Source organism: Lepidothrix coronata, unplaced genomic scaffold (genome assembly GCF_001604755.1).
Source record: "Lepidothrix coronata isolate B3197 unplaced genomic scaffold, Lepidothrix_coronata-1.0 Scaffold49, whole genome shotgun sequence".
Taxonomy (NCBI): Eukaryota; Metazoa; Chordata; class Aves; order Passeriformes; family Pipridae; genus Lepidothrix; species Lepidothrix coronata.
The window spans coordinates 4912827-4940511 of NW_016690229.1; the positions used below are offsets into that span (position 1 = coordinate 4912827).

General features: G+C 47.1%; 1 protein-coding gene across 1 annotated transcript; it reads left to right on the forward strand.

Annotated features, from left to right (window-relative positions):
* Positions 1-1216: 1216 nt before the first annotated feature.
* On the forward strand, positions 1217-27685 carry SLCO4A1 (solute carrier organic anion transporter family member 4A1). The gene is made up of 12 exons (XM_017815187.1): positions 1217-1265; positions 13583-14563; positions 15888-15978; positions 16908-17029; positions 17338-17449; positions 21931-22085; positions 22767-22962; positions 23534-23699; positions 24303-24475; positions 24833-24897; positions 25429-25577; positions 26324-27685. Exons 2-12 carry the CDS (start codon positions 13738-13740, stop codon positions 26471-26473), a joined length of 2205 nt encoding a protein of 734 aa, XP_017670676.1. The 5' UTR covers positions 1217-1265; positions 13583-13737; the 3' UTR covers positions 26474-27685.

Below are 27685 nucleotides of genomic sequence, written 5' to 3' on the forward strand. Positions count from 1 at the left end.
TGCACTTTAAAAGCTAAACATACAGTGCCTGAATTATTTATCTCTGAACATGCAGAAACGGGCCAAATTCCCAAGTGGTGCGGAACAGCTCCTGTAAAAAATGCAAAGGGGGTTGCAAAGGCTTCACGGGTGGGCAATGCAGGAGCTGCACAGTCAGAACCTCACACGTGCACGTGTCACATGTGCTGAGATTCTTCCTGACAAGGTGGCTTGTGTGCTGGAGGGGGTGGAGTGCTCAGCTGCAGGTGCTGGTCTGGAGACTCATCTGTGGAACTGCGCAAGGGCCCTCTCTGTACCTCAAACCAACCACTGTGACAGCAGGTCCCCAAAGAGCAAACAAAAAGGCTCAAACAAATGCATTAATGCAAATATAAGGGGTTCGGGGCGTCCCACAACGTTCCTGCTCAGCCCCCTCAGCTCCGGAGGGGTTGTGCCTCCTCTACAATCATTAACTGAGCCATGCCCAGCCTGACAGTGCCTGGCACAATATCATAACCGCACAGATAGCGCCGTGATAGCCGTGTTTGTGCTCCAGGTTCAATAATGGCCCTGCATCTGTCCCTGCACTTTCCCTTCCTTTTACTCTAGCTCAGCTCCAGCAATAGCTGGAGGAAAGATGAAAATCCTGCCTTTGCTCTCTGTCACCACAGACACAGATGCAGCTCTTTCAGCACTGTTGCATGGATGTACCCCAGAATTTCTCCATGAGCATCCCGGGGTTGCAGGGAGGCTGGTATAGCCCCGGGACGAGGATGGGCAGCCCGAGCCCTGTCCGGGGGCTGCATGTGCCGGGGGACATCGGGCGGGTTTGATATGATGCAGAAGCTCTTAGCAGGGCTAAGGGTACCTGCTCCTACCCCTGCTCCTACCTTACCCTTACCCCTACCCATAACCCTACTCCTAACCCCAACCCTATCACTGTTCCCTCCTTACCCATCTTCCTCTCGCTCCCCTATCCCTCTCCCCATCCACCCCTTGCTATCCCTCTGCCCTTTTACTCCCCTCCCGCGCAGGACCCTCTCCTTGCCCTTCCTCTCCCATCCCCGTCCCTCTCCCCCATCTCCTCCCGTCCCCCCCTCCTCTCTCTCACCCCCTGCCTTATCCCCACTTTCGCTTCGGCCTCAGTTTCCCCACCATTGGCCCGGTCGCCGCCCGCGTCCGTCGCCGATTGGAGAAGGTGCCCGTCCGTCAGGATCGAGGTGCCCGCCCCGGGGAGCGCGGGGGCGGCCGAGCGAGAGCGGCGGCGGCGGGAGCGGCAGCGGCAGGTACCGGGCACCGCACCGGGCACCGCACCGGGCACCGCACCGGGCACCGCACCGGGCATCGCACCGGCCGGGGGGCACGGGGAGGGATGAGGGGCGGGGGGCTGCCCGGGAGACCCTCCTCGCCACGGCAGGACCTGCCGGGAGGTGCCACACGCGTCTGCGGGAGCGGCGCGGGGGAGCCCCGAGGAGACGGGGATGGGCGCGGGGCATCCTTGGGGCGGTGAGAAGCCCCGCGGGGGGATGAGAAGCCCCGCGGGGGGATGAGAAGCCCCGCGGGGGGATGAGGAGCCCCGCGGTGGGGCGGGGGGGGGCTCGGGGCTGGGATGAGCTGTGCGGGGAGGCAGCTCTTATCCCCGGCGTGCGGGCTTTTGTGTGCGCTCGGTGGGTCGGGGAGCAGAGCTCGGGGTCCGTGCCGGCAACAGCCCGGTTGATGCCATGGAGGGGGGAGAGAGTCACCGAAATGGCCCAACTCATTGAGATTTTCCGCTTGCGATGGTCCCCGAGGATGCTTCAAGCCTGTAACTGAAATTTGTTCGAACTGATTCACTGCGGTTTGGGCTTTTCCTTTTAGCGAAACCGTGTCTTTCTATGGTAAATTAAAAAGATGCCGAGAAAAGGCGGAAAGTAAGGAAAGGTAGTAAAGTGGCATGGCAAAAGAATCCTTGCAACAAGAAAAAAATGTTATGTTAATGATAAAATAATCCCTGTTTCACAGGGGCAGTAACTGAAGTTAGAGAAGGAAGTACCAGGCAGGATGCTGAGCAGAACTGGAGCACTTTAGTCACTTGCCCTATATTACTTTTATAACCCATTTGTTCAGATGATAATAATCAAAAGCTGTTATAATAAAACCATGGTTTTCAGTTATGAGAGCTTAAAAGGCACAAGTGGACCTTAATCACGTGTTTGTTGCATTAACATTTTATTACCATTTTATAGGCTGTTTGGTTTTACTAGGCAACATGCTACAAAACTGAAGTTATCCTAGTCTGGCACCTCTTTTTTTTTAATATATATATTTCTGGGCTCCTACTTTCTGTAGTGCCACTTGGTTGTAAAAATACACATTAAAATAGCATTTGAGGCAGAATGAACACAAAGGAGATCTTTAGAAAAGTATGTCAGGGCTCTTGTAAACGTGCGAGAAAGGATGAAACTGCGGGGAGAGAGGGTTAGTCAAATAATGAAAAGGGAAAAAAATAGTAGCTATTTATATGCAAAGAGGTCTGGCCTGCAAGCTGCCAGAAATGATCAGAAACTGAAGCAGCAGCCCTGTGCACTGGGTGGGCTGCGAGGGACAGACCACAGCCACCTGCCCGGACACGACTCTGCCGGAGCTCTGCAGTGTGAGATGAGCATGGTCAGGTGTGACAAGTGCCACTTGAAGCCCTGGGAAGTAGCCACTCCACTGACATTGCCTTAATTTGTCCTGCACACGGGGGAAACCCACTAAGTGGCAGTGGCAGAAACATGAAATGTGACCGTGGGGTGAGAGGTGAGGCAGGAAGCAGCAAATCCTGTCAGGGTTGGATATTCTTGGCCAGTGAAACCAAGAACTACCTGAGCAAGTACTTGCTAGAAGTCTTTACAGAGATTAGAGATTTGCAGGCAAGGGGGAAGATGGGATCAGCCACTAACAAAAGAAATACCCAGAGGCTTAGGGAGATCAGCATCCAGCTGCTCAGTGCCTCATGATTTCCAACTCCAAACTCCTCCAGGCAGCTTTAATCTTTTTTCTGTGTGTGTCTTTGCAGCACAGAGTATGCTGGGGAGGATTCTGCCCTCTGATTTGGGGCTTTACATCCTGTGGTAGCACAAAAAGTGAATCATGGCTCTGTTTTATGCTGCTCATTTTGTTCAGTCCACCCCAAAAAGCATCACTGAGCGCTTGTTTTACTTTCCTTTATTTTGAGCGTACCAAGCCCAGAAACCTGCCTTTGCTGATGAGCTTGATCACATCTTGCTTGTATGCAAGATTACCATACAGTTTGCTTTACCATTTGGGGTTTTTGTCCTCCTCATGTGTTCCCTTGAGCTGCTGCCCACAAGTTGATTATTCAGAGCCTGGGACGTTCACACCTTGCAGAATCCCATTAATGCAACAGCGAATGGTGGAAAAGCTCTGCAGGACTCTGCACCCATGGAGCAGAGCTGGCAGCTGGTTGCTGGTGGGTTAGTGAGGTAAGGAGTATGATTTCAGGGGAAAGGTTCCCCCTTTGGATTTTGTGCTTAATGAGTTGAGGTCACTGTATTAAGGAAATGTGTAGGAGTTACTAACCACAGGCTGTTACGGATGCAAGCAGCCCTGAAATGCGTCGGTCTGGATTTCAGTAGCCACCCTGAAGTGCCCTGTGCTTCCCAAGGACACTTAAAAAACACATCATCTTGGTCTGATGAGGGGCTGATCCTTGTGCAAGGGAGCAGAATTTGGAAGCTGTAGTAATCCAGAGCACCCCGCAGGCAGAATCGGGGGCTTTGACTGTGGGGTTGGTGGCAACATGGCTCTCCCTGCACATGTCCCTTATCCCAGCCTCTATAGCTGTGGGATCTCCAGATGCAAGAGCTGTTCCTCTTCTGGAGCCACTCTCCTTTCCCTTTTCAAAACTGATTTATTGCTAGACCTCCCTGTGATATAATTAGTTTTGTTCCGTCTTGGCCTTGAGTGACCTCCTGGCGTGCGAGTGGGGATGCTGAGCGGCAGGATTTGAGAACAAAGAGTTTCTGCAAATACGTTCTGGGAAAAATGCTCTGAGAGAGGTCAAGGACTCAACTGGTTTATGAATCCCAGACAAAAGCATCCATCCTACTTCAGTAGCTGGGATGAGTGATTGTAGACAAGTACTCAGAGTGGGCCACTAACTTTAGTAGATTTTGTGTCAGACCTCTCGTTAGTACAGTAGAGAGCATGTGATGAGGCAGCAAAGTCTTTAATATTAACAGGGTAGAGTTATTCTGACCTTAAATCTCTCCTCAGCCAGAAGTACCTCTAAATCTGGGATTCTACAATGTTGCTGCTGCCAAAAATAATGTCATCCCACCTCTATTTGTAAATGAGCTTGAGCAATGGGAATATGTTAGTGCTGGGAAATGCTCCGTTTATTCTGGTTCATCTTGTTCAGCAAAGTGTGGAGCCTTTCCAGCAGTTCTTGAAATTCTTGGAGCAGTGAAGACACTGTTTCCATTTCTTCCCTTGTGCTATTTCACTGACATATGTAAAGTTACACTAAAACTAAATTTAATTGCTATTGTTAATGGATATAATCTATTGCTGTATGGCATCTATGATCTTCAGTTGTTTGAATTCCCAGAGCTTGGCTTGATTTCTTCAAGAAAGAAAATGAAATGCTGACAAGCTTTGTTTAACCGTGGCTGCTGATTTGAAGGAAGTCGTTTTCATGTTGAGAAGGCAAGATCAAACACTTTTTTTTCCCTAAGAAATACTTTGACTTTGCAATGTTCTGACTGAAAAAAAAAAATCCAAGAAAAAGTACTTTTTGACATTTTTATGGCTTCATATTTGTGGATTCAAGTGCTTTGGGTATGATGTGTGATAGGAGTTTATTTTTCTAAATGGAATTAAGAGATAAAAAAATATGTTAAGATTCTATTTGATAAATGGTACCAACCCATGACACAGAAATAAAAAGTCCCCAAAACATCAGAAGGACATGGGCTCTTTTAGATTTTTCTGTTCTCTCAGAGCCTCCCCTTGAAAAACTGCATCAATCTTTTTAGCCTGCCAGACTCCAAATAAATGAGATTTGAACATTTAATTCAAGATTTCTTTTGCTTTAAAAGCCCCATAGGGAACAGAATCTCAGCCCTTGCTGCAAGCTGGAGCAGCAGCAAAGCTGCTGTACCTTGCCTTGGCTGGAAGGGTTTTGCCCAGGCCTTCCCTCCATTACTGACCTGATCCTGCACTACTTCAGCATAATCAGGACAGGGCAGATGCCACGGGGCTTTGTGTTAGCATAAGAATTCCCAGAAAAAAGGGATTTCCTTGCAGTGCTTTCAAAGTAACTTTAAGGTCTCCTTTGTATTTCTGGAGCGGATTCAGTCTCATGGAGGATTTAAGTCTTTGAGCCAGATGTGGGTCTTGGTTACAGCAGAATCAGCCTTTTCTGGAGTCCCCATATAACCCTGACATATAACCTGTGATCCTGTTAGTGTTGCATATTCCCTCTATTTGGCAAAAAACCTTGAAAAGGATATTTTAACATTGGAGTGAAAAGTAGGTAACCAGGCTGTGATACACTGATTATGTCTCCAATATTTTAAAATGATTTAAAATTTGAAATATTGCCTTTTTTCAAGAGGCAATAAAAAGACTTCCTTACCTACCACCACAAACCAGCCAATTTTTATTCCCTTGAATTCCCTTTTACTGTCTTTGAGTGATCTCGAGGACCCTGCTTGGATGCCTTGTGTGAACAAACACCACCATGGGTAAGCAGCGATGGCAGGATCAAGCCCATCACTTCTGATTAAACTCAGTCTTCAGTGACTCCCTTCAAGCTGATGACCAAGGAAAAGGTTGTGTCCATTTCTCTTGGCACTTCAGTAGGGACTGTAGGTTGTAAGCAGGTCCATACCAAGGAAAATTAAAAATTCCTGACCCAGAAATGGGTCAGCACTATGTTGCTGCGTGGAAGCAGGAATCCCTTGAAGGCAGTTTCCAGATTTCCAAGTAAATCCATCCTCCAACAGCTGCTTGTCTAAGGCTGTGATTCCTCACGCGTGAGAAAAGGGAGGGTACAAAGTAGAACATGTCTCCACACTGTGCATGGACAGCAAACCCCTCTGAATCCCAGCAGATGTTTTGGGTTGATGCTGGGAACATTATATTCCTGTTTATTCCTTTATCTCAGGAAGAAACACCATTTGGCACCAGTTTCTCCCTGGCAGTCTGAAGGAATTAGTGACCTGGTTGAGCGTTGTCAGATGAAGGACATGCCAGCCTGCAGGAGGGGAGGCTTGCAGGGCCTGTGGTGCTTGCAGAGAGTGTGCACTCACCTCTGTGCACCTCCTTCTCCATATATTAGATGTATATTGATGTATGTGTCTGTGGAATTGCTGTTTCATACTGAGCTGTGGCTCTTGGAGAGGCCTGTTCATGCTGAACCTCTTCTCACCCTTTCTGATCAGGGGTGATTTTTGTTTATTTATTTAGAGGCAGCCAGCCATGGAAGACACCTGCAGCCAAGGACAACCCAGCCAGGGTTTACCTGCCCCTTGTGCAGGTAAACCCTTACTTGCAACTTGTGCTTTGTGGCCATGCTTGAGGCTTTCAGTGCTTCCTACAGTAGATGTTTGCTGTAGTCACTGTAGGAACTTGCAGTGCAAGGAATCGCCTTTGGAATGTATCTGAGGTTTCTAAGGAAAGCATCATTTCAGGTTGGCTTCTTCTTACCACCCCTAGTGGCAGTGGTCAGCAGCCCTGCACGCTGCCAGCATGCTGATCTCATGCTCTGTCCCACTCCCCTGTGGGTTCCTGCCCTTCATCTCATACTTGCTGTAGTTTGTGGTTATGGTACTGGTTTGGGATTTTAAATCAGGGAATGAAGAGAGGTCATCCCTTTGAAAGTGGTCATCACTTCCTCTCAATTACACAAGGATCTGCCCTCTTCCAAGAAATCCCCCAATATACCACAGTGTGTCAAGATCTAGGGTACTGCATGATCAAATGAAAATTTCCTGCAAGCTGACACTGTGTTTATTTAAGTGGATGAAATATGATGAAGTATAATGCTTGTTTAGCTCATCTTTGCAGGGTGGATGGGGAGTATTTGGTGTCAGGAAACTTAGAGGCTGCAGATGCCATGTCAGAAGTCATACAGACCTATGAGCCTGTGCACTGATCTGGACCAAATTCCCTGTGCCACGCCAGATTTGTGCTGAAGGGGTTAATTTTGCACCATCTGGCTTTATGCTAGATCAAATATTGTTTGTGTTGTGGTAGCCAACATGAGGCCAGAATAAGCTCAGGGTAATATGCTTGGCTAATCCAACAGAAATATGATTATCTGCCTGTTCCTACTCCAGATCATATCTGCAGTAATGGGTGATTTAGCAACACAAAATAGTGATTGTGGAAACAGGGGAGAGGGCTGAGGGCTGGAGCACCTCTGCTGTGAACACAGGCTGAGAGAGCTGGGGTTGTTCAGCCTAAGGAAAAGATGGCTCCAGGGGGATCTTGGAGCCCCTTGCAGCACCTAAAGGAAGGTGAAGGACTTTTTATGAGGGCATGTAGTGATAGGACAACTGGGAATGGTTTCAAACTGAAAGAGAGTATGTTTAGGTTAGGTATGAGGAAGAAATTCTTCCCTATGAGGGTGGTGAGGCATTGGAACAAATTGACCAGAGAAGCTGTGGCTGCCCCATCCCTGGAACTGTTCAAGGCCAGGTTGGATGGGCTTTGGGCAACCTGGTCTAGTGGAAGCTGTCCCTGCCCATGGCAGGAGTGTTGAAAGTAGATGGTCTTTAAGTGGTCTTCCAACCCAAACCATTCTGTGATTCTCTGGTGTGAGGGCTGTAGATGTGATGATCTCCTTGCAACGGGCAACAGAGAGACAATAGGAATGTCTAACTCAGATTAGGTACTTAGCTTTAAACAAGTCATTAAAGGAGAAAAATTGCAGCTCTAGCACAGAATGACTTCCTAGGGAGTTACCTGAGAGGCAGAAATCGAGGTGATTTAATTTTGCATTTTTCATGCCAGAGTGACTTCCCAGGTGCTAATCTGAGGTTAACCAAAACGGAACAGCTGGAGTTCTACTGTATTTTGAAGTATTGTACATTTCAAGCAGTGAGTTCATTTAAGTGCTGTCTGGGAGGCTCTGCTGTTCCTGTGCTTGGCAGGAATCTCAAGACTAATACCTAAGAGGATTAGAGAGCATCTCTGAATGTTAAACAAGATCCAGGCTAAGCGGTGTGCACCAGTGAGCTTGTGCTCCAGGGGCTGTTTGGGGAAGCTATTACTTGCTGATCTGGAAAAAAAAAAGTGGGCTTGTGTGGGAAATACTCTTCTCTCAGCTGAATCCTTCCTGTAGATTCTGTGTCTCCACGTGCCCATGTCATGGACTCCTGTGCTCACTGCCAGTGTGAGTGTTGCAGGGGATCAGATCATCAGCAAGTTTCTTTTTCTGTGACGCTTTTAGTTCTTCTCACGTGCTCCCTTCAGCTCTGTGTTGTCTGGCTTGAGTGAAGAATGGGTGGGCATCCAGCCCACCAACATAGGGTTGAGCAGGAGAACTTGTCATAGGAAGCTCAAGATAAAGACTGTCTTTGCCTGGAAGAGCAGTATGACCTTGTGGTACATGATTTTCCCTGTAAAGTCCACTTAGTACAAAGGAGGGTTGGAAGGCAATCATGACTTAGGAAAAAATGAGTTCTAGGTAGTTTCATGGTATCATTTCATCTGGTTTTCCCTTTTTTTTCTTTTTCTTTACCTTCATACTGATCAAGCCATAAGGATGAACAAGAGTAAGTTTATGTAAACCATGGTAGTTGACAAAATTATTCAAATATATCTATTCTGAACACAGCATCCTTGTGTTGTGTCACACAGGATGTTGCATTTTTTTGCATTTTTATTGCTTCTATCTTTAGAAACACCAAAGAATCACGTGTCTCACATTCTTCATTTGGGTTTGGCTCATTTTGTTTAATTTCTCGTATCGTAAAGGATTTGCCTGAATCTGCACCTTCTGCATGGAAACAAAGAAGGGACAGGTATGGGAACTCCTGGTAAGAGCTGACTAACTGCTCATGCAGAAACAATACCCTGAATATTGAACATTCTTAAATGGGTTGTAAGAATCTAAATGATGGAAAATAACACCATACAGTGGGCAGGGCTAGGTGTTGGGAAGATGCTCCATGGACAGTGACGGTGGTGGAAAGTGCAGGGCTGTGCCAGCATGGAAACCTTCTCAGCATTGGTCAAACTTATGGGTAGAAAAAAGATATTAAAGCAAGAGTGGCATTAGGGAGAGGGAGTGAGGCATTATAGCATAAAAGACTTTTTTTGTCTGGCTAATCTTTGCTATGGCAAAACGTAGTGTCCCAGTTAAATCTCCTTCGTATGTTGGCACTGCAAGTTTTTAAAGATGGTCTGAGGCAGCTGCCTCCAATTGTACTTGCACAGATAAGCTGGAACAAATAAGCAGGCTCAGAAAATCTGGCTAGATTTATCTTCAAAGCATTTTTGAGTGGCTAATTGAAAATTATCCAAGCCACCTTCTTGATTTCTTATGTATTATTGCATTAATTTGCCAGCGAATGGAAAGCGCTTGGAAACATGCGAAGGATTTGTGAGTGCTAAGCTTTACTATTTGGAATTTATTTAATTATAAGTATATCCTTGGTCATGTGATAATTGAAAGCCAGTTTCAACTGCTCTCTTCCATGCTTCAGACTCTGGCAGGAGTTTTACTCGTGTAAAAACACATCTCTGACATGAGGGGTGGGCCAGGGTATTCCTATCGTCCTCTGCCTCTAGGAGCTTTGTCCCCCGTCCTCCAGCTGTCCCTGCAGCACTGATGGTGAGCACAGCATTGGGTATACAGTCAGCTGGCTGCTCTCTAGGTGTGTTTCTCATTTCTGAAACTTTCCCATGTGTGAATGGCCACACTGTTCCCGTAGGAATTGCTTACAAAGGGCTCCAGGCTGGTCCCCATCCTGCTCCCGGCAGTAGCAGCATCCTCTGTATTGCTGAACCAAAGTGATGATTTTTGAAAGCGTGCTCAAAAATGTGAGGTTCACACTTGGTGTGAGCTGGGTAAAGTTCCTCAGCTGCCAGGAAAACAATTCAGTGTTGCATGGGAACAACTCACTCATCTCATGCTTACTTTTATCTCCTTTTAACTGAACCAGTGCCCTATTCACAGAACTGAGATGTGGATTTATCTCACTTCTGGGAGGCTTCCCCGTTCCTAAAGCAGTCAGTGGATTACACTTGATCCATATGGTGTTTATCAGCCGTGAGAGAATAATACTGCTAATCCTCTGAGGCCAAACTATCTGAGAAGAATTCAGTGTGTGTTACCAAGAGAAGTTAAATGTACAAACCCAGATGACTTTGTCCCTTTCTGAAGTAATATGAGCTTGGTACTTGGGTGTAGACTTTCCCAAATTCAAAGTACTTGTTCAGTAAGGTCAGTCTCTCTCACAAATTGAGGAAAATAAAGGAAACCCGTGGCAGCCACTGAACATCACCTGAGGCTGCTCCTCCCCAGTTTCCAGTACACTTTCTAATAATTTTTAATTCCCTATACCTGTTTCAATCTCAATGTATGCCATAGAATTGAAAAAATTATTAAGTCTGCTCATAAACTGTGCTCAGCTATGGAAAGCTGAAGTTATGAATAGATGTTATTTGCCACAATAATACCATATAAAAGTCGAAAACCATAGCGTGAGAGGGAAGATTAACTATTATTGGGCATGTTTCAGCAAATGGGATTATTTTGCATGTCAGTTATGAGTTAATTTGTAACATTAATCTAATAGCAGTCTTTGGCAGAAATGCAGAATGTTTTTAATTGGTCCTGTGACTTTTTAAATGATCACCTGATGAAAAGCTTGTAAATTTTACTATTGATTTAATGCTAAATATTGGGGGGAGGCTTTACAGATTTCATCAGGAAATACAAATCATATGCTTTCATTGCCTTGCTACTTGTGCTGCGTTGACTCTGTAATGTTGGCACTCTGGAACCAGCTGTACAGTGAGAAAAAAAAGAGAGTTGAAATCTTGCAGCAAAATGAGGAAATCTATGGCGGGGAGATAATAGCATTGGGACTGATTCAATGTAAGCAAGAAATCACAAGCTGAGTCATTAAAAACAGAAATGAATGGGAGGCAATAAATGGATGGCTTGGATGAATAAGAATGATTAGGAAGTGCGTGGAGTTGCTTGGTTTTTTTTTTCCCTAAAGATTATATTTTGTCCTCTAAAGTGGCATATGGCTCCTGTGAAAGCCAATAACCCACAGTGAATGTGTCACAGCCAGTTTATAAATACTTTAAGAGATGACAAGCAGCTCGGTGGACAGCACGGAGCAGGAGTGGGCTCCCTGCCCACAGCACCTGGGCACAAGTCATTAGCTCAGATCCACAGGGAGATATCCAGGAGGTGGGTGTTGGGGCTGAGAAGGGTTTTGGGTGGGGGGAAACATCTGCTGCTTGGAAGTGTTTCACCCTGTTTGCTGTTGACTAGGACTAGCAGTGACTGAAGTTGAAGGGGAGGGTGATGTGGTCACCTGGGTCAGGTGGCCCAAACTCCTGCCACCAAGGGAATAAAACCTTTACTCTTCCCTGACTCATGAAATATCAAAATATCAACATAAATTCATGAAGTATAAAAGGACATATCCCAGTGCTGGTGAAGAGATGGTAAGACTGTTTCCTCCAGAAGGAAGGTGGGCCAGTTTGGGATCTCATGGCTCCTGGTTGCATCTGGTAATAACAGAGATGTGCTTTATCTATCTACTGAAATTGGTGAGAGTACAATCAGTACCCAGCCAGGAAACCTTCTTTACGAGTGCAGTCAAATGTAGCATCAGACATGAGTCTGATACACATTTGATAGGGGCAGTGTGCAGCTGCAGTCAGTGGCTGCTGTGCAGGAGGCATGTTTGATTTACATGAACACAAGCTGTTCCTCCCCTTAGAGCCTGATTCAGCACCTCATAATCACTCCTGACTTTAACAGAGTGCTAAAGCAGTCTTATTTATTACTTCCAATATTGCATCCAAAGATGAGAAACAGATTTAGAGCTGCAAGAGTCATAAGAACATTGGAGAGGCAAAAAAAGTGAAAAAATAGAGCCTTGCACCAAGGCATTATTATTTTGTGCCAACATGTTACAACAATCTGTCTCTGCAGCAGGATTTCAATGCCTGCAGTTAGTTTTTGCATTTAAATGTTGCACATCAAAGTTACCTGCACTGCACTCAGCCAACTAAGGCAGGAGTTACCTGGAGGAGTCCAGCGTGGAGCTGCAAAGCCATGCCTTCCTTTCTGCCAGGCTCACCCACTCTGCATCAAATCCATGCTGAAATCTGAACCCTGAAATAGTCCATGCACTCTGCTCCTCAGACTGGGTAATTAAGATAAAATTTTGCAAGTGAAAGGTGGATCTCATTTGTTTAACTTACCTTAAGGACCAGACCTGTTGTAGCTCTACTGACCTGAATGTTTAATATTTGGTAGCACATGTGATCTGCCCTTCTGGGGTGGGAACAGGACCTTGGTGCTGTTCTGAGCATCACCTTCTGCCAAATCCTCTTGTTCCAGTGCCTGCAAGACCTGCCAGTACAGGAAAGCACATCAGTGCTTGTGCACACCATTATCTACTCAGCAAATGTCAGTATTTTTTCCAGCAACCTACAGATAAGTACTAACATCACCAAAGGCTGCAATATTCCCAGGTTACAGCCATCTGAATGTGGGACATTTTGTCAGGGAAACAAATGCCCTTTCCCCCATTCCCTGCTGACGAGGCTGATTGCCATCTCAGGGGAAACGTTTTTATAGGAACATCTCAAACAGATGCTGGCAAAAAATATTGGGAAATACAGGATGCTTTGAAGATGCTCTCTAACAAAACACTTCTCGTATTTAAGACCAGTATTCAAGGGAGAACCTTATTAATTTCATCATTTATAGTTCAGCCAAGGTATTTAAGGAGAAATACTCTTGGTTGCTGGCACAGTCAGGTGCTGCAATGCACAGGAACTGGTTGAAAGAAGGCAGTCTGCATCAGTAATCAGGTTAGAGTCAGCTGCCTCTGCCCTCCAGCTCCCTCTGAAATGGCATGTAGTCTAATTAGTTGTAGAAAGGATTTTACTGAATAGTTGTAAACAGATCTGAGGGCTTGGAATAAAATCAATCTGACTGTGGAAACTTTTCAGGATAATTATAAACTGTTATTGGCAGAGTGTGAGAGAGACCAAAGGACTTTAAGCAGTGGGAAATGTGTAGCTGTGCGGGCTGCTCTCTGCAGGGGGAAGGAGAGGGATGGAGGTTGTGGGGGTTTAACCAGGCCTTTACCAGAGGAGAGATGGGGGGCTTATGCTGCTGGGGAGACTTCCTCAGAGGTGCTTTTTTTTTAATGCTCCTGAATATTTTGTTCTTTTCGGTAATGTTAATGACACCTGAGGTACCAACACACCTCATGGCGGAGGGTACACGACCAGGTGAACTGCACAGGGAAATGCTTATACTTATTAAAAAAAAAAAAGGAAGAAAAGGAAAAATATTAGGGGTTTAAGCATGGTTTTATATAAAGGTATGTAAAAATTCTCTTTCCAGAGATCAGAATGCTCTTGGCTCAGACCTTCACCATTTCCCTACTGATGTAAGCTCTGAAAATTGCATCTCCTGGACAGGCCAGTCCTCTCTGCCCTGTGAAGTTGCCCTGGCCATCAGCCCACCTTGACCTGCTGCTCAACTCTGTGTTCCTGTTCATGGCAATGCCCCAGAATTCCACCAGAGAAAATGGCTTTTGTTTCACTCAGACTCTTGACTTCTCCCACCCGTCTCCTCGTCCTGGCGATGCCGGCCGGACTTTCAGTGCTGTGAGCAGGCTGGATGCCTGTGACACCCCAGTGAGCAATGGCATCACCTCCCCCGCTGTGCCCAGCCCCTCTGACTCGTGTGCTGAACCCCTCTGCTCCACCACCCCGGGAGAGGAGGAGACCAGGTTCGAGGAAGGGATTAAATACGTGTCGGCTGAAGGGGAGGAACTGGCCTGTGGCTGGGGGGGTTTCACCCCCGGGTGCTTACAGCTCTGCAACACGTCCAAGGGCGTCTTGTTCTTCCTCTGCGTGGCCTCCTTCCTGCAAGGCATGACCGTGAACGGCTTCATCAACACCGTCATCACCTCCATCGAGCGCCGCTTCGACCTCCGCAGCTACCAGAGCGGGCTGATCGCCAGCTCCTACGACATCGCGGCCTGTGTCTGCCTGACCTTCGTCAGCTACTTTGGGGGGAACGGCCACAAACCACGCTGGCTGGGCTGGGGGGTGCTGGTCATGGGCTTGGGCTCCCTGCTCTTCGCCTTGCCCCACTTCACCACGGGGCAGTACGAGGCACGCTCGGCGGCCGAGGTGGGTGTCTGCGGGGGCAACCAGAGCCTGCCGTGCTCCCAGGCTGCCTCCAGCCTCTCTGGCTACAGGTTTGTCTTCATGCTGGGCCAGTTCCTGCACGGGATGGGAGCCACGCCGCTCTACACGCTCGGCGTCACCTATTTAGATGAAAACGTCAAGACTAACTACTCCCCTGTGTACATTGGTGAGTGGGGCTGGAGGGGCAGCTCGAACCCATGGGCGGGGTGGTGGGAGGGAGAAGTGGTTCCTCTGCCTCAGCACCCAACAGCCCACAGTGGGAACACCTCTCCTGGCACTGCTCAGTCTTTTGTTCCCGATAACGGGCGAGGTGGAAATGAGAGGGACGTGGCAGCTGCTGGGGAGGTTTGGATTATTTACTGGGATGAACTGTAAGCACAGCTGGGTATTTTTCCCCCTGCAGCGCATGCCTGGAGGATCAGGAGGTACCTCCTGCTCCTGGCATGGGGCCAGCTGGGGAGAGTCCTCTGGCCATGCCCTGGTGTGTGTATGGCATTAGCATCTCTGGCAGGCAGCCACGAGGCCATACCCCATCTGTGCATGGGGACATAGAACCACATAGTTTGGGTTCGAAGGGACCTTTAAAGGTCATCTAGTCCAACCCCCTGCAACAAGCAGGGACACCTTCAACTTGTTCAGGTTGTTCAGAGCCCTGTCCAATCTGACCTTGAATGTTTCCAGGGATGGAGCATCTGCCACCTGTCTAGGCAGCCTGTGCCAGTGTTTTACCACCCTCATTGTAAAAAACTCCTTTCCTATATCTAATCTAAATCTTTAGATCATCACCCCTTTAGTGCCACAGCAGAGCAGGGATGGTCACTGGGCTTTGGTCACTGCTGGTGCAAAGCACAGCCAAGAACAGAGGCTCAGCTCACTCCTCTGTATCGCTGCTCACTTAGCAGCTGCCAGATGCCCATACTCCTGTTTGGTGAAATTGCTAAAAGGGTGATCTTTTGGCAATTCCAAAATTTATGAGTCTGTCCATGTCATTGTATCAGAAGGCTGTGTAGTGTGGGAAGGAGATCACAAGGAGATCATCAGCAATTTGATGATCTTTCCATATGTTGTTGTTTAAACAGCAAACCAAAATAAGTGCCAGTGGTGCCATGTTTAGTGTAGACATTGCGTGTCATCAGTGGGGAGAGAACAGTGCTGCTCATCCTGCCAGCAGCTGGGATGTGGCAGCAGGGTCAGATGCATCCCTGCTAAATAAGCTTTTCCACTGAACCAAATTTGCCTGCCCCTTGCTATAAACATTCCCAGGTTGAATGCAAAAGTTTCCCTGGGACAAAAGCATGAGATGAAAACTTGTTAGAACTATCTGTGTTTGTGTCTCAGTGGTTTAGGGAGAGGGGTGTGATGTGGCCAGGGGCTGAGCATCCTGCATCCAGGAGGGAATTGGGCTGGGGATGCTGGGCACCAGCAGTGCTCTGCAGCATCCCTGGCTGACAGGCTGCTGGTTGTCTAACACAGCTTGTTTTCCCTTTCAGCTGTTTTCTACACTGCTGCAATCCTTGGGCCTGCAGCGGGTTATCTGGTAGGAGGAATGTTTCTAAATATTTATACTGAAATTGGCAGAGAGTAAGTCGTTAAAAAAAAATCTTGTTCCTTTCCCTTTATGCTCTAAGTTTCCTTTGGGGTAAAAAAAAAAAAAAAACAATGATATGAAACAATGACCTGATGGCTGGGTGGAGGCGTGCCTGGGGTGTTCAGTGATGTGTCTGCAGGGGGGAGAGGCTGGAAGAGTGGTTTGCATTAGTGCTGCTACTGGAGGGAAATTGCTGACAAACCTGTCAGCTTAAATCCTCCTTCACGCTGCACTGCCTGTGCTAATGAGGCTATGAGCAGCAGGTGAATTTTTTGAATGAGTTCCCTGATGAGCAGTGCTACCAGCAGTGCTGATGGTCCTCCCAGTCACCTCACCAGGATGCTTAGTCCCTCCTTGCTTTGTAGTGTTTGTAATTTATTCTTGTTTCCTTACAGATTCTTTGGCAGATCACAGAATCATAGAATGGTTTGGGTTGGAAGGGACCTTAACGATTATCTAGTTCCAACCCCTCTGCCATAGGCAGGGACACCTTCCACTAGACCAGATGAATGGATTAAAAAGGGGAAATGGGTTTCCAGGGGAAGGAATGGGTTATTTGCACCAGTTTTATTGCAAAGTGTGGTTTTAGGGTGGAGCAAGGATCTTAGCAGCCCCCAAAGCACAAATGAAAAGGGGTGAGGTGAATGTATAAGCCAGAGATGAAATGAGAATTAAATGATACAATTTCCTGGGCTCATTAAGTGGTCAGACAGGCAGGAGGCAGGGTGGCAGGAGGGATGGTGGATGTGGCATCCCCATCAGATCACCACAGGGGAGCCAGAGCTCGGTTTCCTTCCCTGTCACCCCCACCCTGTGTTCCCCCAGCCCCTGCCAGCCTCAACAAGAGGCACACCGAGCTGTCCTGCTCTGTTTCCAACCACCACCTCTCTCCCTTGTGCCCTTTTGGCTTCGCTTCCCACAGGATCGGCATCTCCCCGGAGAACACGCTGTGGGTGGGGGCCTGGTGGATTGGCTTCCTCGGGGCCGGAGCAGCCTCCCTCCTCATCTCCATCCCCATCCTGGGGTACCCCCAGCGCCTCCCAGGTACGTGGCTCCCCCAGGGCTGGAGCTGGGACTGCACTGCTCACACCTGCCTTGGGGCTTGCATCCTCATGCACGTGTGTAGCTGGGGCCACAGGGATAAAGGAAGACCTTCCAGTGCTTAAGTTGTAATTCCCAAAATGATTTCACCGCCTCGGCTTTCCATCTGCCTCTTTTACTGCTTCTCCCTTGCAGCTGTTGGTGGAGGGAGGATGTCACGTTGCATTTTCCCTCTGCAAATCCTCTGCTTCAGTAGCATCCACATCCCGTGTCTGACACGCTCCCTGTTCCTGTTTACCTCTCATTTGCAGGATCTCAGCGATATATTGTTATGAGGGTGTCAGAGGCTCATCAGATAAAGGATGGGAGCCACAAAAAAGCATCGGATCCAGACTTCGGGAAAACAGTTAAAGATCTGCCTCGGTGAGAAAACTACCTCATGCCTGAGGTTTGGGGAGCCCTCTCCAGAGGAGAGAGAGTAATGGGCCCAGGTTGAGCTTGCTTTCAGCCCTGCCAGCTCGAAGGTTTTGCCCATCTCAAGCGATGACACTTTCTTACAGAGGAGGTGCCAGAATGCCTGGTCCCGTCAGCGTCTGGGGGCTCTCGGTGAAGGGGCTGAACTAGAACTGGTGCTGGGGATCCCATGGGAGAGGAGGGGACAAGGGGCTGGTCCCATCTGGGGTTTTCAGAAGGTCACATCCATGTGTGCAGATCCACCTGCAGTCCTCTGCCACACACTGAGTTTCACTGAGAGTATCTTGATGCCAAGCTTTAGGTGACGGGAGGTGCCCAGGCATTACCAGCTCATTCCCTCTCCCCAGCAGCATTTTTTCTGCCTGTTTGCTTATGCCTGGCCTCACCTGGCCCAGTTGCGTGTTTTCCAACGTCTCCTCCTCCCCAGCCCCTTGGGGCTTTTTTCTTTTCCTCTATTTTTACTTAAGTTAGATCCCTGTTTGGCCTTTTAATGAGAAACAAGATGAAACAAGGCCCCCTGATTCTCACAGCTCCATTCCAAATCCAGGGAACAAGATATGCCTCACTGTAGCTTTCAGTTCCCTTTCTCTTTTATTCTTAGTTTCCTTTTTTTTTCCCGTTTGCCTTCACATCTTCCAGCCACCTTTTATGTGTTACTACTTCTTATCTCTCCAGCAAGGCAGTGACACAGCAACTTGCTTAATCCCTGAGCTGCTGCTTGGCTGAGTGGTGCAGGCGAGCAGGCTTGGACCCAGCGAGGTCTGATAGGAGGTGCTTTTAAGGAGTCCTGACTGGGAACAAGCCAGTGGCCAAAATAAAACGTGGTCTTTTAACCTGGAAACTTCTGCGATAAATCTTTAAAATCTTTTGTGATTTTTTTTTTTTTCTGTGTTGAGTTGTATTTAAGTGGAGGGCAGGGGGAGAGGTGCTGCTTTATTTACAGCTTGGGGTTAGCTGGCATTCAGGCTCTGGATGTTACAGAGACACCTGGGTATCAATTCCTTTTGGAGCTTGCAGTCAATAAAGGGCTTTTTCTTTTTTGTATTTCTCCCAGGACCATTTTTAGGGAGGAGATTGTATCCGTGTGTGACGGCTGCTCCGTGCAAAGGCAAACACTCAGTGTTGCCAAACCCCAGGCCGCTGCCAACAATTATTTCTGAGCTGTAGTTGTGGTGTTGCTGTTGTGCTGGCAGAGGAGGGTGGAAGCAGGTGCTCAGTACCAGTTTTCAACAGCAATCGATCTGTGTTGTGTCAACACAGTGACTCACATCGGTCTGGAATTCTTGGAGACTTCGTAGGAAGTTTACCAGGGGTTAAGACAGTTTTATGAAGAATATTACATTGAACAGATTTCAATACTGTTATTAAATGGCATTCTTGACTGGGTGCCATTTTCCAAGGTCATGGCTTATTCTCCGCACGGAAATTAAATTCAGAACCTGCATTTAAATAATGATAAGGTTATGACTAAACCCAACACAAACAGAGAGGGTAGCAGGGAGGGATGAAATTCAGTGGTTGATGCTTTTCTTGCTTCTCTGGAACAAAGCTCCCGCTGTTTCTTGGTGAAGGCTGTCTGACAGCAGGAAAGGAGATAGTCCTCCTTCGGGAGCAACTTCTTTCACCCTTCATTCCTGAAGATCAAATAGCTGAAGGTGGGCAGCCTTTATCAAACAATTTAGATCAGTCCAGACCTTTTCATTTGAAAGCAAAAACCCAACAGAGTTTTATGGTCCCTGGTTTTGATTAATAAAAGGGAAGTGCCTTAAAGGCTTGCTATTCTGGAAACTTGTATTAAAAAGATCACATCTGTGCAGGCAGCTCTTGGGGACACGTGGACCAGGCTGGAGAGTGAGGCCAAAGGAACATTCACTGTTCCTTTTGTTTTAGTAAGGGATCATGTGCTACACATTTTCTTACAGCATGGACAGGAACAGTTTCACAAAGATAAGCAGAAATACTGATGAAATAAAATGCTGTTCCGTGCCATCAGGTCCTTTCTAAGCGAGGTTAATGAGTTGCTGTGCTGCCTAAGAGCAGGAGCTTACAGGAATGTAGCCCATACAGTTTAATCCTCTGCCCTGAAGAGACTTCTGTCTTAACTCTTGGGTTGAAAAGCCCTGATAAAATAGCATTTTCCTTTCTCTGGTTCCATATGATTGCTCTCCTGGAATAACCCCTCCTGTCAGAGCAGAGGGACACAAGCAGAAGGCGTGTAGAGCTGTGCCAGGAGAGGAGGTGAGGGACGGGGTTTGTGAGGATCACTCACTTGTCTGTCAAGCTCTGATCTTCAACATGAGAAGCTGTGGTCAATATTTCACTCATCACTCTTGGATTAGGTGCAGGATGGGACTTTGTTTTGTCTCATGGCTTTACTGCAGCTTCCCTGCCCTCTGTTCCCTTGGTGGTGGTGAGAGTAGGTGTCATTTTATGCTGGAAATGACCCCACTGATGTGCTATGAATAAATTGCATAAATATCCATCTATTAATGACTCATTAGGTTGTGTCTGTACTCTGTTACAGTCTGAGGTGTCCTGGGCATGCCAGGGTTTCTCAGAGGAGCAGGTTCTGGTTATACAGGTGGTGCCAACCTACTCAGGAGAACCATTAAGTGATGAAAGAGTTCCTATGTGTGCCCATATCAGTAAAGATTTGGAGAGTCAGCTTTTATACATGATGGGATTCTCCTCTGTGAGGTGCTGAGCCTCCTGCAATCCCTGTGGCTGCAAAAACTGAGGACAATCAAGGCTGTTCAAGAGTTGTGTGGTTTCTGGGTGTGTTTAAAGTCCTATTGATAGCGATGAAGAGGTCTGTGTTGACTTTAGTAAAGTTTTATGTGCCATAGCTGCTCACAACTACGTCTTTTGTCTTCAAACAGATTAAATTACATCAGTAAATTCTTACTCAAGTGCTGAAAGGAGTTCCCTTGCATTTTTTTACCTGCAAGTCTAACCTGGCAAAGGGCACAAAGTCACACTAGTGCCAGGGAATGACTCTTTTCTGTAAAAAGGGGAAGGCACTGTCCATTTTCTGCATCAGCCACAAGGTCCACAAGTGTTTTTTCACTAAAAGATTAGGCTTTGTGCTTCCCAATTAAGCACAGTTGAAAAGATCTGGAAAATAATTTAGTAAATTAAACTAATCCCAAGAGCTACACAATGTTTAGTATTCAGCTCCACGTAATCAAAGTGTAGGAATGTGTGGTATTCCTGTGTTTCAGCTTATTTGTTCTTTTGATGTAACGAAATTCTCCGTTTGATGTGAGCAAAGTTGCACAAATCTGAGGCTGAGCCTCAGCACATCTCTCAGTCACTTGTTCTGCAGTAGGTTTTCTCTGATCTCACACCTCCTCTGGAGCAGGAGTGGTAAGTGACTGTTCCTTTCTGTTCAGTGAGCATCCCTGTTGCTGCCATTGTTGCAGGATGACCAGGTTTGTGCCCATCCCAGAAATGGGATAACCTGTGGCACCGGTCTGAGCTTGGCTTGGGGAAAAGTCATGCAGCAGAATTTCAAGCTCGTTACAAAACGTCCCCTGCAAAGCAGTGTCAGCCCTCTTAGTCCAATATCCGAGATAGAGAGAGATAATTGAGACCATCCCATGTGCCTGAGGGCCTTTCTGTGTCTCAGAGATGGAATTGTTGCTGGATCTGCATATAAATTACACATGGCAATTTTTCAGGCATATCTATGGCATATCTACTAAATCCTGGTGGGTCAAAGTAAAATGTATTTACTCAACTTACACATTAAGCTTCAAGTAAAACTGTGCTTAGATTGTGGAATAAAGATTGCTTTCCACTTTTTAGTGGATATAAGGTGTCTTGGAGGTGTTTCCTCCATATAGAAAGGCTTGCTTGGTATTTCCCCCAAGGTTATAATTCTTATGAGGATGTGGGTACATGAGTAATATGTGTATGTGAGGATGTAGCACTACTTTGTTCCCTGCTCTTTCTTGAGTCAGGAGTCCCAAGATACCTGCCATCAGGGCCTAATAAAACCTTGAAATGGTTGAGATTTAGTGAGGAGTAATGTCCTTTCACTATTGCCTCGTTTAGGAATAGAAAATACTCAGCCTGACCCTAAAAGCTGGAAAATTACTGCTGAAATCATCCTTTTGGAAGTCGTGGATGCCCTGGGTGTGAATTATATCACACACTGTGACATCTACTCGGTGCAGGTACATAGGAACAGGTGAGGGTACCCTCAGCATCCTTCCTGGGCTGGTAGGACTCAATAAGCATAAGTGGAGAAGATCCCTGCTCTTCCAACCCCCAATTAGCTCCCTTTTGGTATTTTTTCTTTCAAAGAGATGCAGCACGATGGGATGCTGCCTCATCTTACATGTGATCCTTCTGACTTAAAGATAGGGACAGACCTGAAGTCAAAATGTGCCACAGTGATTCAATTCCAATATATTTGTCCTTCCCAGATCAGTGCTGCTACTTCTGAAGAACCCCACCTTCATCTTCCTCTGCTTAGCAGGAGCAACCGAAGCCACCCTCATTGCTGGGATGTCCACCTTTGGACCCAAATTCCTGGAGTCTCAGTTTAGTTTAAGTGCCTCTGAAGCTGCTACATTTTTTGGTAAGGAAACCACGTTTTTGCAGTGTTTTCCCATTTTGCCAACAAATACAAGAGCACTTTAGCCCATTTAGAGTGGAGACAGGTGCTTTGCAGTTCATTTACAGAGCTGTTATCCTCTTCAGCTGTTAGATAGGATTATTTTCATCAGCACATCTCCACCAAGTGCATTTCCAGAGCTGTATCTACTGACATCAGGAAGAAATGTGGTCACTTCTGTAGCCGTCTGTTACCCTCTAGAGGAAGGCAAAATAATTGTAGTGTGTTCCTCCTAGTGCATTACCAGGAAACATTGACTAAACATTTCCTGTAATGAGGGATGTCTGAGCTGGGGGACATATTTTGTCAGCACCCAAAAACTGGGAGGATCCTCGTATAGCTGCTGTAACACAGACCAAGGAAGTGGTCTCCAACAAGCATCAAGACTCATGATGTGCTCCTGAAAGAGTCAGTTTTAAGATTTCTGGGTAGGAAGAGCTCTTTACCAGGCTCAAGCCACGTTACCTGAGCTGTTACAGAGGACCACCTACTATAGCAACGTCCACTGAACTCCCACCAAAAAGCCACACAGCAACCAAGGGGTCCTTTATATGCAAGACACACTGCAAGTAATGTATTCAAACATGAAAACTCCTTGCTGACATTTCTAAACTTGCTTGTGGGTTTTTTCCCCCTTTTTTCCAGGTTATCTGGTCGTGCCAGCCGGAGGGGGAGGCACATTCCTGGGAGGATTCCTTGTGAATAAATTCAAACTCCGCTGTTCAGGAATCATCAAATTGTGTTTACTTTGCACAGTGACAAGTCTGCTGGCGATATTGATTTTTTTTATCCACTGCCCTAACATGCCAATGGCAGGAGTAACCCAGATGTACGACGGAAGGTAACAACAACCATCCCAACTGTCTGTGCAGTGGGGCCCTGGTCAGAATAGAAGGATAACTCCAAACACACAGTGCTGGTGGCAGTCTCATGTGAATGTGTTGGGGATGAAAGCTGGTGTCTAGTCAGTCCTACAGACAGATATTGAGGGTGAGACACAGAAAATAGATGTCCTAATTTTTGCAACTGGATGGAGTTTATAGAAGAGACTCCCTAGTTAGTAAGGGAGGGGAGATCAGCAGCACCAGAATGTAAGATACTCCACTCTTCAGTTGCCTTCACAGTGTCCTCCATCTCTAGCCAGTGGGATAAACTGGACCAAAACTTGGAATATCCTCTCCAAATGGAAGTGTCACCCTAAGAGCTGGTCATTTAAACTCCCTTGGTAGCTGTGGGAAAGAGACAGCTCCAGGGCACAGTTTAAATTGGGTGAGATGAAACCCTTCCCAAGCCTGGCTTTATGCTCCTTGGGTATCCATTGCAACTGCTACTGTCTCCCCTTCTCTTTCTCTTCCTCTACTCATCTCCTCCTGGAAAATGCTGTTCACTGACTGCTCCTGTGTTTCCCTTAGTGCTTTGCCTGGTGGGCACCTCAACCTGACAGCAGCCTGCAACGCCAAGTGTGGCTGTTTGCAGGACACCTACAGCCCTGTCTGCGGGAGTGATGACATTATGTATTACTCTCCCTGCCACGCCGGGTGCAGGAAAGTGTCTGAAAAACTCAGGAATGGCAAGAAGGTATGTCTGAAAGCACTGTGTATTAACAAGGTGGTGGCACATCTTTGGAGTGATTTGGCTGGCTTTGCAAAACTGTCCACAGGTTTGAGCTTTGCTACAGATTATTGTAAAAGCCTGGGGCAGGATGGATGCTCTCCGGTACAAAAGGTACCCAGAGGTCACCCTGCTTTGCTTCTCTCATTATATCCAGTCATCTTTGCCTCATTCTGGGTCAAACTGTGCTGAAATCCAGGGTAAATCACCCAGGCAGGCAGGGAACTTTGTAGGCACTTAATTCCTGTTCTAATGCTTATTTTGGGTCTTCAATGAACATGATGTACCTCCTCATCCTTCCAGCATGTTGCTCACAGAGCCAGACAGAGGCTTAAAAAGGGTAGAGATGATATTCTGCATTCAAAGGCTGCCTGGAAGAGTTAATTTCTCTTACTTAATGACCTGCTTTGAAACAGAAGTGTGTCAAGAATTCAGCTTGATTTCTACTTCCCTCCATTCCGGGAGTGAAACCAGCTGTTTTCTGCCCTCCCCAAATTTCATGATTTTTAAAGCTTTGACTATCACTGTGCTCTCCTTGGCAAAACACCCACCAACCTTTTTTTTCTCCAGGTCTATCGTGAGTGTAGCTGTGTCAACAGAACCCTCCTGCCTGGCCCTGGCAATGCAGAGGCAGGGAAATGCACCTCGTCCTGTGCGAAAAAGCCCTTGCTCCTGTGCTTCATGTTCGTGGTCATCCTCTTCACCTTCCTGAGCAGCATTCCTGCCCTGACTGCCACTCTGCGGTAAGCACGGGATGGCCTCAGCCTCTGCCAGTGCTGCAAGAAGCCTCAGCATCCACCTCTCCACTTTATCCTGCTTAAGCCATGGGGAAGGTGTGATGGAAACCACCTCACCTCCAGGCTGGCAGCCTGGAGACATCAGGACTAATCCCTCCCCAGTCTAGCTGGGAAAGCAGATTTTAGCATTGGAAGCTTTATCCTCTGCCATGTTTACAGCAGTGGTGGGGGCACATTGCACTGGGGTGATCCTCAGCCTCCAGAGGGGTTGGAGGTCCCAGGTGTGTGGGATGTGGTGTTGTGGGGCAGGGAGGTGCCAGGCAGCCTGGCAGCATTTTTAAACAAACCCCTTGTGTTCCCCAGGTGTGTTTCCGACAGGCAAAGGTCCTTTGCACTTGGGATCCAGTGGATTGTGGTGCGGACACTAGGTATGGAGCAGAGTGAATCTGAGCACTGGTATGGTCTGCTGGTTTTGTGGAGTGTGTACCAAGCTGTCATCTAAGAATAAAACACGTCGGGTTGGAAAAGAAGGGAGTAGAACATGTACTGATAAAAGGAGGATGCTTTCTTTTGTTTACTGTAATTCAGAAATACCTAATTCCCTTTGCATGTGATTTGCAAACTGAATGGAGGGTTCTGTGACACACCACAGGTGGAAGAGGAGCAATGTCCTGGCAACGTGTCCTTATTTTAAGAAAAGGAGCAGATGTATTGAAGCTCCCGTTTGTGTCTTTTGGCTCTTGTGCAACACGTAGGTCAGGATGGTCAAAGGACCTGCTGGACTCTCAGATCTGGAAATCCAGTGTATTTTTGATACCTTGTGGCTCTGGGTGCTGCAGGATGAATTTTCCCAATCATGGTAACAGCAGAGCCTGATGCTTTTCTGGAAAAACCTTGTGAGTTGCAGGACTGGTGTGTAGGTGCTGCCCAGACTGAAGATCCACTCTCTCTTCCCACAGGAGGCATCCCTGGCCCCATTGCCTTTGGATCCATGATTGATAAATCCTGCCTGCTCTGGCAGGACCAGTGTGGTGAGCAGGGCTCTTGCTACGTTTACCAGAACTCAGCCATGAGCAGATACACCCTCATCGCTGGACTGGTCTACAAGGTGATAAAACAAGCAGGTCTTTAGGAGACAACATTTTTCTCTGGGTGAGAATTCCACAAAATTGGGTTGCCCTGATCTGGCCTCCCCCAGACGAAATTAAATTTTTACATGAGAAATGTTCTCAGGGAAGTCAAAAGCCCCGTTTCCTGCTCACCAGGTAATGGTGCTCCAGACACCATCATTCTCTTAAATTCCCATTATTTTCTAGGTTTACAGCTTGTTTTGCGCCATATGAAATATCTCCTGCAAACAGTAACCAAAGTGATTTTTGCTAGAAATGGAGTAAAAGACATAACTGCAGTGTGTTAGTGAGAGTGAGGAATGGCTTTTTGGGCAGGTTGTAAATAACCATTCCCCGACCACTGCTAGAAAATAAGAGCTTATGTGGGTTTTATTTATTAGCAGAAAACCATCATTTTAACTGCTCCCAAACAAGCAGTTGCCCTAGATAGTAGTGTTTAGCAGTTGCTGTGATAAAGAGGCTCTCAAAAGCCTTGCAGCAAATGCCTCGTGCAGCACTGTGCTCCAGATGTCTATGTGGGGTAAATTCTCATTGTCCCATTGCTATGGGGCTGGCTAATTTCAGATTTTTACCCCCTCTGGCTCTGTGCGCTGCTCTGCTGCCCAGGCTGGCCCCCAGCATCACCTCCTCCCCAAAGCTTGGTCAGCAAATCTCATTCCAGGTGTGGGATAGGCACCAGGTTTTGTGGGGAGCAGAGAGTAACGGGGTGTCTTTGTGGCTGCAGGTGCTTGGGACAACCTTCTTTATAGTCGCCTGTTTACTCTACAAACCCCCGCCACCGGAGTCGGCTCCAGGCAGCTCGGATGCATCCGAAAATGGCAACGGTGACCTCCAGGAGCACAAGCCTTCACTGCCAGCTGAAGAGGATATATAGTGCTGTACTCGTGCAAGTGACTTTCTCAGCCTCAAAAATACAATGAGAAGATGTTATGCGGTCCCCAGGGGTTTTTAAATTAACAGTAATATTATAACTTTTTTTTTTTTAGTCGAAGAGAAATAATTTAATTAACCACTGGTGTGCTTTGCTGTTTCCTTGATGGCAGAAGCACATTGAAAATCGTGCGCTGGTGCCATATGCAGTTATTTAATTTTATTTAAAGAAAGGGCTACCATAGCTTTATTCTGTGTCTGTGACAAGCGAGGACCGTGTTCTCCACTCGTGGAAATAAGCACCAGTAACTCCAATGGAGCATGTGGGGTTTAAACCACCAGAGGATCTGGGCCCTAATATCTCAATTGTAAAGCCAACTGTAGCAAAACTTCTGTTGGGACTTCCCAAGCCTGGAAAGAGCACTGCTGTCCTGCAGTCTGCATTGCAGCCAGGACAACTGGCCCTTAAACTGCTGTATGCAAAGCAGACAGCCCTGGCAGTGTCCTCCTCCTTCCTGTGACACACAGCATTCTCTGTTTGTCCAGGAGCAGGTTCTCTTATTATGCAAGTTCCCATTACCATGTGATGGGAGATAGGTTTGAGAGGAGATTTGATTAGCAAATCCATCAGGACACTACGGGCAGCCTTCCCCAGAGCTGCCGAGCACTGTACACTCACTGCCTCACTCATTGCAGGGTTTACACCGTGGTGACACTTCATTTTCTTTCTTGTATTGTTTCAAAGTGATGCCTTTTGTAATGTACTGTGCAAAACTTGAACTTCTTGTTGTTTGCTGGGCGTGGGAAGACATGAGATACAGATCTATGCAATGCTTCTCTTTGGTTGTTCTGAAAAGACATTGGGGTTGGGTAAATGGAAAAGTTAGAGTGAATTTAGTTTGCCTCTAGACCACTACCTTAAGGGATAGGACTGCCTCGTGGGAAGGGGATGCTGACTTGTAACTGGCCTACTTGCAAGTAGAGAGGGCAGCGTTCCCAAAGTGACCTTTGAATGTGCACTTGCAATAGTGACCAGGAGCTTTCTGTGGGGCAAAAGTAGAATTTGGGCATCTTTACGTCTGGCTTCCCAAGGTTAGTGCTTGGTCTGCCTGTATTTGCACGGCCACATGATCTGGGTACATCTCCAGAGGAGGCTGTGGCCAGGTTCACAGGAGACCAGACCTACAGTACCGAGCTGCAAAACTGGTGCTTTTTT